This window comes from Eleutherodactylus coqui, chromosome 9, assembly GCF_035609145.1.
Source record: "Eleutherodactylus coqui strain aEleCoq1 chromosome 9, aEleCoq1.hap1, whole genome shotgun sequence".
NCBI lineage: Eukaryota > Metazoa > Chordata > Amphibia > Anura > Eleutherodactylidae > Eleutherodactylus > Eleutherodactylus coqui.
Window position 1 is genome coordinate 45506709 of NC_089845.1, and position 12487 is coordinate 45519195.

The 12487-nt window shown below is 44.5% G+C and overlaps 1 protein-coding gene across 1 annotated transcript in view; it reads left to right on the plus strand.

Moving 5' to 3' along the window:
• The first annotated feature begins 6355 nt into the window (after positions 1-6355).
• The window catches only part of BMP6 (bone morphogenetic protein 6), a 161523-nt gene continuing 155391 nt past the window's right edge, over positions 6356-12487 (plus strand). The window contains exon 1 of the mRNA XM_066579333.1: positions 6356-7126. Coding sequence (XP_066435430.1) covers positions 6673-7126 — 454 coding nt within the window. The 5' untranslated portion in view covers positions 6356-6672. The remainder of the gene's footprint in view (positions 7127-12487) is intronic.

The following is a 12487-nucleotide window of genomic DNA, read 5'->3' on the forward strand; positions in this document are numbered from 1 at the left end:
ACAGGAGAGGTATAACATATACTAGCTGTAAATATATAATTATATAGAGTATATATCCAGGTTATACCAGCTGTACATATGTAATTATATAGAGTATATATCCAGGTTATACCAGCTGTACATATGTAATTATATACAGTATATACCCAGGTTATACCAGCTGTACATATATAATCGTATACAGTATATACCCAGGTTATACCAGCTGTACATATATAATTATATAGAGTATATATCCAGGTTATACCTGCTGTACATATGTAATTATATACAGTATATACCCAGGTTATACCAGCTGTACATATATAATTATATACAGTATATACCCAGGTTATACCAGCTGTAGATATATAATTATATACAGGAGAGGTATAACGTATACTAGCTGTACATATATAATTATATAGAGTATATATCCAGGTTATACCAGCTGTACATATGTAATTATATACAGTATATACCCAGGTTATACCAGCTGTACATATATAATTATATACAGTATATACCCAGGTTATACCAGCATGGTACATACAGGAGATGTATAAGTATATACATCTCTTGTATACAGTGATATCGGCCATGCTGGTGTAAGGCCGGTCTCACATCTGCGTCGGGACCTCTGGACGGAGATTCCATCACAGATCCGGCACCAAATATGGAGTCCTTCTGGCGCTATTCGGTTCTGTCCACAGACGGATTGTTCGTCCGCAGGGATTCCCCTTTCCTGCTCCCCAAACGGAACAGGAAAGCGGAATTCCCCAGTGCAGATGTGAAACCTCCCAAAATTGGATATCTTCTGTATATATTTATACATGTACAGCTGATATAAGTTATACATTCTGTATATAGTAATATAGAGCATGCTGATATAAACTAGGCCAGTTTACACCAACATGGTCTATATCACTATATACAGGCTGTAGAGCTTCTACCAGGTGTATATATATAATTATATACAGGAGATACACAGGTTACACCAGCATGGTACATATCACTATATACAGGATGTATATCCCCCTGTATCCCTTCTGGTGTAACCTGTGTATCTCCGGTATATAATTTTATATATATATATATATATATATATATATATATATATATACACAGCTGGTATAACCTATACAAGCTATAGATATATACTTACAATTCCTCCTCTACTCACCTCTGCAGCAGTCTCCTGGCTGCCTGTAATTTAAAGTCCAGGTCTTTTGATCACATGACTGGAGCGTGGTCATGTGATCTGCAGCCATAGGTCCTCCTGCACTCTCTTGTATCGGTTGTGCATCCAGCGCTCTGGAGGTGAGTAGAGCCGCATTAGCTCCTCCCTCTGGTAATCGCTGGCCGGCAGAGACTGATAGACTGCAGCTGTGACCACTCCCTGCTGCAGCCTATCAGTGGGAGGGCCGCGCCATGGGAGTCTGCAGCCTGTAATTGGCTGCCGACTCCACGTGTTACAGCCCTCCCCTCTGCTCTTGCCGACCTGCGGCGTTGCCTCCCGCCTTTCTCCTCTTCTCTTCCTCCTGCTACAAACACACTGTCGGCCGCAGCGATCATGCGTCTGACAGCGCCGGTAATGCACGCACTGTGCATGTTAAATATATGGCGGGGCCCCCTCAGCGCAAGGGCCGTTGTGACCCCTGCGGTCAGGACAGGACACTCATCTCATATATTTACATTTTAGGCCACCTGTCCGTGTTGGGATATCGCTAGTGATATTCCACCATGGGGGAGGAGGGGGGAGCACTACAAAGTCTTCGCGTGAGCCTATTTTAATGATAGGCTCATCGCGGCATCCCACGATTTTAATCACGTGAGCGGAAAATCGCTATGAATCTCTGCTTGTGAGCAGTAGGCGGCGCTATCCATAGCTGTCCTATGGAAAGTGTGTAATGTGAGCTCCGCGTGCAATTTATCGCCACGGATCTGGCAATGACTCCTCGCCCATGGACAGCCAGCCTGTCTAATGTTATCAAAACAACTCCGCTCTCATGTGTATGCATTATGTAACTACACCTCACACTTACTCATCATCCCCATAGCATCTACAGTAGACTTCATGCCTCACATCATCTGCAGCCACACACGCACTGGGAAGCTTCCTCTCTCAATCACACACAAGTCTACATCGTCAAATGTATACTTTTCGAACAATCATATGCAAGCCGCCATGAGAGGACCACATGTGGCTGCGGGATGTCCTGAACATATCACTGAGCTGTCATTGTCCCTCACTAAGGGTGACCAACTGTCGTATGCGAGGGCCCCCCCAGACCATCACACCATTAGTGGGGGCAATGTGCGGTTCCACAGCAAAGGCAGGATTGAGCTGCTCACCCCTAGGTCTCCAGACACGAACATGGCCAGTGTCAGTTCCAAGACTAAACCTGGATTTGTCGCTGAAGACAACCCACTTCCACGCCGTAGTGTCCAGTTTCATAGTCCACGACACCACTGCAAACGGAGGTGATAGTGGTTGGGTGTCAAAGGCAGTACTCGAAATGGGTGCCATGAGACCAAATTTATGAAACTTTGATCAAGTTTTCTCCATATGAAGATATTGAATAATTAAAAGTTGGATGAAGTCCCTGTATCAGTGTGGAAATTATGGGGTCCTTTGTTACGCAAAATGCTCCATTGTTTTAGGTTATAAGTCGTAAAGCGTGTTATGTACAAAGTCCTTTTCTTGTCCACCCACTGTCAGTGACCAGGTATGGTCCTGAAGGACTGACCATAGTGCAATGTCACTACAGAGAGTGGTTATTGTGTGAACACATGAAGACTCCAGTACTCACGGACCGGGCACAGGTCCACACCGAAGGACAATGACATGTGAAGACCGACAAATTGTGCAGATGGCAGTTGCTGACAGACGGGCGACTGCAGCACAGATCTGAGTAGAGTAGTTAGAGTCAGAGTTACGCCACGAACAATTGTAGACCGACTGGTTGAATCAAGGCTGCATTCTTGGACCCCCATGCAGTGTGTTTCGTTAACCCAATTTCACTGCCAGCAATTACTGACCTGGTGTACTACCAGACACACCTGGACACGGGAATGGAGAACAGTTGTGTTTAGTGATGAGTCCTGATTCTGTCTGGGGCAAAGTGATAATCGTCAACATACCCATCGGCATTTTGGAGAAAGGGCCCACCCTGCTGTGATTTCAGAGCACCACACAGGTCCAACCCCTGGAGTCATGCTTTTGGGGGCAATTAGTTATGACAGCAGGACTAAATTGGTGGGTGTTGAAAACACAATGACTGCCTGCCAGTATGTGGACAGAGTGGCACATCCTGTTGTCATACCCTTTATGACCACCATCTTGAATGGTATCTTCGAACATGATAATGCCATACTGCAGTCACCATAAGACAATCCTTGCAAGATGTCATGATCATAGATTGGTCCACGCAGTTCCCAGGTTTATTCCCAGTAGATCATGTCTGGGACGCCGTAGGTAGACATTACGTGGCCATCCACCACAACCTGTACAACAACTAACTACACAAGTCATGCAGGTATGGAGAGACCCCAACAAGATGTCTGAACAATGATTGATTTAATGCCTGCAAGGATCCAAGAATGTATAGGAGCTCATGGTGGGCACTTCTTACTGTAACCCCATGCAGTGTGTTCCGTTAACCCAATTTCACTGCCAGCGATGACTGACCTGGTGTACTGCCAGATGCACCTGGACACATGAACGGAGAACAGTTGCGTTTAGTGATGAGTCCTGATTTTGTCCGGGCAAAGTGATAATTGTCAACATATCCATCGGCATTTTGGAGAAAGGGCCCACCCTCTAGAGTCATGCTTTGAGGGGCAATCAGTTATGACAGCGGGACTGAGTTGGTGCGTTGTTGAAGGCACAATGACTGACCGCCTGTATGTGGAAAGTACACCCTGTTGTCATACCCTTCATGAACACCATCCGACGACCAGGGATTGGTCGACGCAGTTCACAGGTTTATTTCCAGTATATCATGTATGGGACGCCGTAGGTAGACGCATTACATCCCATGGTCATCCAACACAACCTGTACAACAACTGACTAAACAAGTTATGCAGACATGGGGAAACCCCAACAAGATGTCCGAATAATGATTGATTCAATGCCTGCAAGGATCCAAGAATGTATAGGGGCTCATGGTGGGCACTTCTTACTGAAACCAGTAGCAAACAGTAATACACTTTGTCTGAGCCTATCATTTACTCTGGGTATTCTCTGTATATATCTTACATATCTACCAGGCTTCATGTAATTCCACACATTCCTTCTGGGTGTAACACTTTTACAGTTTCCACCAGTGTACATCCCTAAATACTCTTTCAGCTACTTTTAGTCCTATAAGATAAGCTTAATGGCTCAAAGTAGCTGACCCGCTGAGTTTTTTTTAAGAAACACCGGATTATATGGTCATTCATCCCTCCACTTAAACAATACATATTGGTTCGCAGTTATTAATCAGTCTACACCGGTTTTTACGCGTGGTAATGTAAAATACTAGTAGGCTGCCTGCTGGCCAACGTGTTAAAGAGACTCCGTCACCTACTTTTAGCCCTATAAGATAAGCTTATGGGCTTGAAGTAACTGAGCTGCTGGATTTGGAGATACAGTGGTGCCTCAGCTTGCGAGATTCTTGACTTGCGAGCAGGCTCTCTCCCAAATTTTTGCTCTGATTTAAAAGCAAAAAATCGGGTTACAAGCCTGCTGGCAAGTCAAGAAGCTCGCAAGCTGGCTCGGAGGGGTGGGGGTGGGGTATTACCTACCGCTGTCGTTCCGGTCCTCACACGGGCCTTTGTCTCTGCTGCAGGCTGCCACGTCCTCCTCCTTAACGGCTGACAGAGCATTTCTTCCTGGAAGCGGGGCTTGAATACCCCACCTCCAGCAAGCTAATGCTTTGATTGGTTAATCCAGTGCCGCGTCAGCCAATGAAAGCCAGAGCTGGGTTAACCAATCACAGCCATTCAATGATGTCCTTCAATGGCTGTGATTGGTTAACCCAACACTGGCTTTCATTGGCTGACGTGGCGCAGGATTAACCATTCAGAGCATTAGCTTACTGGAGGCGGGGTATTCAAGCCCCGCTTCCAGGAAGAAATGCTCTGTCGGCACGGAGGAGGACGCGGCAGCCTACAGCAAGGAGAAAGACCCAGTCGAGGGGTGGTAAGCAAGTATTGATGTTTCTTTTTTTACATGTAGTGTAGTAAGTTTCCCCATTGAAATGAATTGAAACGCCATTAATCTGGAACACATTAATGGCATTTCAATTCATTTCAATGGGGAAAAGGGATTTGACATACGAGTGTCTTGGCTTAAGAGCTCCGTTATGGATCGGATTACACTCGTATGCCGAGGCACTACTGTTTAACCTCCCCTATCATTCCCCTAGTGTGAGTGCTGAAAGCCACCACTCAGTTAATTTGAGTGGGTTACTAAGTAGTCCACCCGTTCTTTTATAATGGGAGGACTTCTTAGCAGCATCCCTCAATGCATAAATTCACAATGTTTGGTCCTGGGCTTTAATTCTGGCACAGGATTAAAGCTCCTGCAAAGTAGCAGGAACAGGTCGGGACCTCGGCTGTTAGTCACAGCCGAGAACAAGAAGGAAAAAGATCCCCCAGTTACAATGAAAAAGTGTGAAAACGTCCCCAAGAGATCTTATACGACGTCATGGGGGACATAACTATTAAAAAGAATAGTTACATAAATAAGTTTAAACATTTCAGAATAAAAATTATGTAAGAAAACATCCCACCGCCGTGCCAACCTAAACCATCGCCATATGCGCCCTGTAACCTGGGACCATACAGATGACATATCAAAAAAATGATAAACTAAATGAGGAACCCGTTCCTGGACTTTATTTTAGCATAAATATACTAATTTTAAAAATAACTAAATTAAAAAAAATAAGACAATCTTTTTTATTTTTTTAAGCTTTTCACCCATAATAAAACTACGGAATGGAAAAAAAAATCTGTGAAAAAAGACGTAAAAATAGGCTTATATGTCACGGGGGAAAAAACACAGCAAAGCTGAAGAAAAAAAGGTAGAGCAGTAAAACCACCACATGGGTAAAAAATCCCTAAAAAGTATCTGGTCCTTTAATAACTGCGAACCGATATATATTGTTTATGTGCAGGGATGAATGACCATATAATCAAGTCTTTTCTATGTAACAGCCCAAATGTAAACTTTGTAGCGAACTACCAGAAAGTTTCTCTTCTCTGAATTCCCGTCGTGCCGACCCTGTAGTGCAGTACTCCAAACGTCCAGTAGGTGTCTCTAGTGGACACAGTATTGTAATTCCCAAATCCCTGTTTTGGAGAAGTGAGTCAGTGATCTACGATGGAAGGAAGAAGAGTCCGCTGAAACCTGCATGAAGTTTTCCACTTGCAAGCCTGTATGACACGAGGAAGAAGAGCTCCAGGCTGCATCCACCCAGCAGCTGCTGCTATACATGTGATGACTGTCTCCTCTCACATCTGGCATCTCCAGAGCTGAAGTGCAGAGCTGGCAGGTACAGGCAGACAGGTGCTTTGTCAGTGCACTTGGTTTTGGGCAGTTAGAGGGCACTACTCATAAGGCAGCAAGTGTTGAGATGGTACCTCTAGCGCTGCATCCTCAGTAGGCAGTCATAGTGAGAGCCGGGCACACTGCAGGGAGCATGCAGAGGGCACCAATTCCTTTCTCCTGGTCACTCTGGCTCTCCTGCTCCCTGATGCTGCTGCCCCTGGCACATGGCACACTGGTGGAAAGTAGCAGAAGAGCCAACATGGAGAGTGGCTTCTTATACAGACGCCTGAAGAACCATGAGAAGAGGGAGATGCAGAAGGAGATCCTCTCCATCCTGGGTCTACCTCACAGACCAAGACCCCTGCATGGACTGAGCCTGGCACAGCAGCACCAACCTGGCAAACTGAACTCTGCCCCCCTCTTCATGCTGGACCTCTATAATGCCATGTCTGGTCAGGAGCAGGCGATGGACATTAAGGGCTGGTCACACAGAGCCCCCCATAGTCATCAGCTGAAGGCTAAGAGTCTGCTGAGCCCCCTGAGCAGCCAGCAGGACAGTGCCTTCCTCAATGATGCTGACATGGTCATGAGCTTCGTCAATCTGGGTAAGTGGGCATTATTTTATAGAAGTGATTATTTCATGCCAGGTAGGTTGTAATCTGCCTTGAAGACTGTTGCTCCGGGCTTGTGTGTATTATATGTGATACATATATTTATAAACAGCAATGATACTTTTTTTTTTCTTTATACACATGAATCTAATTGGGAAACATGTGGGAAACACACATTAAATTGATCACTTGGAAATGTGTTTATTTTCTGGAAGTTCTTATTTCACTTCTGAGTATTTAATTATCTCTAATAGAATTGTACTGCTCAGTATTTCCATTGTGGGGGAGTAATAGTATGTGCAGAATGTCAGAGATGAATTAAATCAGGGCATACTAGAAATGATGGCAAGGGAAACACTGGAGACATGTGATTGGACATGACAAGGCATTTCTTGGTGGCTCTGAAGTAATAGTAACTACTACCATGACACCATAAACAGCAGATCAGGCAGGAACAGGCTTGTCCAGGCTTATTATGTACAGTGTATCTGACGTATGGCCATCGCAGGTGCAGCTCCTGACCCCAGCGGTATATTTTGTGAATTCCCTTTAGATGATAGATTAGCTTGTTTTGTTTCACATTAATGATCTAGTAGGGATCAGTTTCACTTCTTTGTAATGTGAAGTATGTCTACAGCCAATGCTATGATGACAATGTCATTGGGCGCTGGCTCTTGTGACTAGGGGACTTGCATGAGTCGAAGATCAGTGATTCATTTATGAAGCACCAGCATGGTGCTGCACAGAAAGTGTGATGTACAATGGGTATTGCAGCATACTGTAATACAGAGTACTGCACATAAGAGCAAGAAATAGAAATCTGAGGATGGGTGAAGTGTAAGTTTTCTTCAGATTATGCTTTCCATGATGACAGGTATCTCTGCAAATTTAGAAGCTCAAGTTAGTTTGTTTTAAAAGTTTTGATGAGAGGCACAGAAGTAGTCCTGAAAGGAGAACACGTCAGGGGATGGGTAGTAATTGGACTTGGAATAGCATCCAGAAATTAATGAGGATACATATAAAGGAATCAGGTTATTGTAAGGATTATAGGTTACAATTTTTAACTGGATTTGGATGGTAATTGGCAGTCCCATGACAAAGAGCGGCAGGAAGAGGTACGCAGCGGAGTTCAGTATGGCTTGGAACAATGCCAGCTTGTTTGATGGCATGCCACAGCCAAGAGATTACAGTAGTGAAGATATGTCATGTGTATTAGTATTTCAGCACTGTCGGACTGGAATGGCAGATCTTCCAGTGATATCCCTGGGAGTGGGTTGGCACTATTTAATTGTTATGAATGTTAACAATGTCTACGCCATATTGTTACTACGCTGTAAAAACCTATAAAGGCTTATAGTGAGGGGTCTGACGTTAGCCTCACTTTTTTGGAATTGTGCAATTTGGATTTACACCGGGCAGCCATGGAAGCGCGGCAATGTTGTGGGGATATTCCTGTGACCCCCTGCTGGTAAATGCCTCTTGGAAGTCACCATGAGAGGAACACATGTGGCTGCAGGATGTCCTGAACACATCGCTGAGCTGTCATTATCCCTCTTACCACTATTAGGGGTGACAAGCAGTTGTATGCGATGCCCCCCAGACTATCACACCAGCAGTGGGGGCAGCTCCACAGCAAAGGTAGGATTGAGGCACTAGGTCTTAACCCTGGATTAGTCGCTGAACACAACCTGTTCCGCTCTGTAGTAGTCCACTGTCATCATTCAAGACACCACTACAAACAGAGGTGACGATGAGTGGGTGTCAAAGGCCGTACATGTAATGGGAGTCATGAGACCAAATGTCCTTCACCCAAGTACCTGGAAATGGTTTGAACAGACACAGGGCCTGTAACGATGGCGCCACCTGTCTCTGGATGGTAGACAATTAAACAGAACTGCTGGTGCCTGTCAGACGATCCTCTCTACTGGTGGTCTTTGCCTTGTGTGTCCCCACACATCCAGTGCTGCCAACATCTCCTAGTAATGCGCCCCCTCTCAGACTCTGGTAACAGGGTGAAATCTCTTCTCTGTGTCGTAGAGGCGTCTAGTGGCCAACAAGCTCTACACAAGCGGAAGAAGAGGTCACTACACACAAGGAGCCTCCGAGAGCCTTTTATAGGCCAAGGGGGGAACCACTTGTAGGGCCTCAGGTGGCAAGACCGTTCATCTAATCACGTCACAACTCTCATCATTTGCCTGATATGTAACTGCATGCTGAGTTTTGCAGCAAAATGCCAACTTCTTCTAGGAACGCGATTGTTTTTGACAAAGAGTGTATATCAAGGGGCAGAAATCCTAAAGTACTGCTGCTGAGGATGAAAACAACTAGTCCTTCTGGAGATATCTAAGGATATCAGTAATAGTACAGTTGGCCTGATACTATAATAGTTTATCAGGGTACAATAAGTTCCAATGTCACACAGGTGTCTTCATCAGCCTAACTGACCTGTGATTCAGAACTGATTCAGAACATTGATAAACTGGTTTCAAACACTGAGCGGGGAGTGTTTAGATGTAACAAGAAGTGAGTGAACCAACTATGATATCGATGTAGGTTCAAAGTGAGTGACAAACAAAAAGCGAATGAAAAGTGAACGATGGCTCACGTTTAGGCGTAACAATTATCGTCACGTTCATTCAAGCGAATTTAGAGCGACAATCATTACATGTAAATGGGCCTAATGCACTGCACCCCCATAACTTCATCGCCCTTCCACAGATAAAATTTCAACTTGTGGCATCCAAACTATCCAATGTAATCAAAGTCTTCGGCAGAGTACAATTACCATATTTTTTGTGCTAACACAAGAGGTCAGATTCATCAGTGTGAACAACCAGATTCTGTGTACAATTGTTAAAGGGCTACTATTGCTTTCCTCATGTAGACTTAAGGAGCCGAGCACCACCTACATTTGTACTTGGGCATTTTTTTGGTTTCTGAGGAGAGCTTGTGAATAGAAATGAGCGAGCGTACTCGCTAAGGCAAACTACTCAAGCGAGTAGTGCCTTATGCGAGTACCTGCCTGCTCATCTCAAAAGATTCGGGTGCCGGCGGGGAGTGGCGGGGGAGGGCGGGGAGGAACGGGGGGGGGGGGGGGAGATCTCTCTCTCACTCTCTCCCCCTGCTCCCCCTGCTCACTCCGGCAACTCACCGCTCTCCCTCGCCGGCACCCGAATCTTTAGAGACGAGTGGGCAGGTACTCGCATAAGGCACTACACGCTCGAGTAGTTTGCCTTAGCGAGTACGCTCGCTCATCTCTACTTGTGAACCAATCTTTGTTGAAAGGATAGTCCTACAGCATAGGCGCAATATATACAATTTTATGCATGCCACCCAATTTATATAACAGATGGCCAGACCATTGTATTTCTGCATAGCTTGTAAGCTCTTGTGAGCAGGCACTCATTCCTTTTGTTCAAATGCAACTCCAACTCCAAAAAAGTTGGGGGACGCTCTGTAAAATGTAAAAAGATGTAGATAAAAAAAGACTGCAGTGATTTGGAAATCTCATATAACCATATTTTATGCATACTAGCACATAGAACATATCAGAAGGGGGAAGGGAGACATTTTTCCATTTCATTAAAAAAAATTAACTTATTTAGAAATTGATGGCAGCAACACATCTTATGAAAGTTGGGTCATTGCCATGTCCACCATTGTGTAGTATCTTCTGTTCTGTTTACAACAGCCTGGGAAGTGAGGAGACCAATTGTTGGAGTTTTGGGAGAGGAATGCTGTCCCATCCTCGTCTGATGTAGGATTCTAGCTTCTCCGCAGTCCTCGGTCGTCTTTGATGGATATTTTGTATCATAATATGCCAAATAATTTTTCTTGGTGAAAGCTCCGGACTGCAGGTCATCTAGTTCAGCCCCCGGACTCTTCATCTGTGAAGCCATGCTGCTGTGATGGATGCAGTATGTGGTTTAGCATTGTATTGATGAAATATGCAAGGCCTTCCCTGAAAGAGACGTTGTCTAGATGGGAGTATATGTTGTTCTAGAACCTCTCTATACTGCTTAGCAATGATAGTGCCTTTCAAGATGTGTAAGCTGCCCTTGCAATAGGCTCTAATGTAAACCCATACCATCATAGATGCAGGCTTTTGAATTGTGTACTGAAAATAAGCTGGATGTTTGTTCTCCTCTTGAGCCCAAAGGACTCGGCGTTCGTGGTTTCCAAAAATAATCTCAAAGTTTGACTCAGCTGAAAACAAAACAGTTTTCATTTTGCCTCAGTTCATTTTAAATGAGCTTTGGCCCAGAGAAGATGCTGGCTTTTCTGGATTGTGTAACTATTTGGGTACTTATTTGCATGATATAGCTTTAACATTCATTTGTGGATTGCTCGGTAAACTGTGTTCACAGAAGTCAGTGATTCCTGGAAATATTTCTGAGCCCATGTAGTGATTACAGAATCATGCCTGTTTTTAATGCAATGACACCCGAAGTCCAGGTAGATATGGAGCATCCAATGTTGGCCATTGGCTTTGTCTCTTCTGCACATGAATTTTTCCAGATTCTCTGACGTTTTAGGTGATAATATGTACGATGTAGGATGGTGGGATATTTAAGGCTTTTGTAAGTTTGTGTTGAGGAATATTCTTCTGTAATTTTTCCACAATCTTTAGATGCAGTTTTTCACAGATTGGTGACCCTCTAACCATCTTTGCTTCTGAGAGACTCTGCCTCTCTAACATGTTCTTTTTACACAGTCATGTGACTTAGTAGAATATTAACCCTCTAGCTTTTTTTCTCATTAGTACCACTTACTTTTCCGTGCTTCGTTTCCTGAGTCAAACTTCAAAGTATGTTTTTTCTGAAATGTTGCAATATTTCGGAAAAACACATACACTGGGGGCATATCTGTCCCGAACTCATGCTGCCCATGGGTCTGGCAGCATAAACCTAGTGACAGATTCCCTTTAAGGCCGGCTTCACGCGAATGGATTCCTATTGCGGAATCCTTAGCAAATCGCACGCATTGAAAGGCATGTACTTTCGGTTTTCCGCTCACACCCACTGATACAGATTACGTATTCTGCGAGCGGATAAAAAATCGCAGCATGCTCTATTTTGCTTTGGAATCCGTGTGGACGGTGTCCATTGAAGTCAATGAATGCATTCCATTCCGCAGCCTACACCTAATTAACATTGCGTACGGCCGTGAGTACCGCCGCACTTATTCGTAATTCAGAAACCACAGGTGCGCAGGGTCACCGGTTGGCTTCCCAGCCAGAATCTACTATGAGATCCCGCAGCAGAATTCAACCCGGTCATGTGTAATGGTGTAAGGACTGGAACTTTACTTTAACCCTTTGCAATCCAATTTGGATTCAGGATTTCCTAGGGGGTT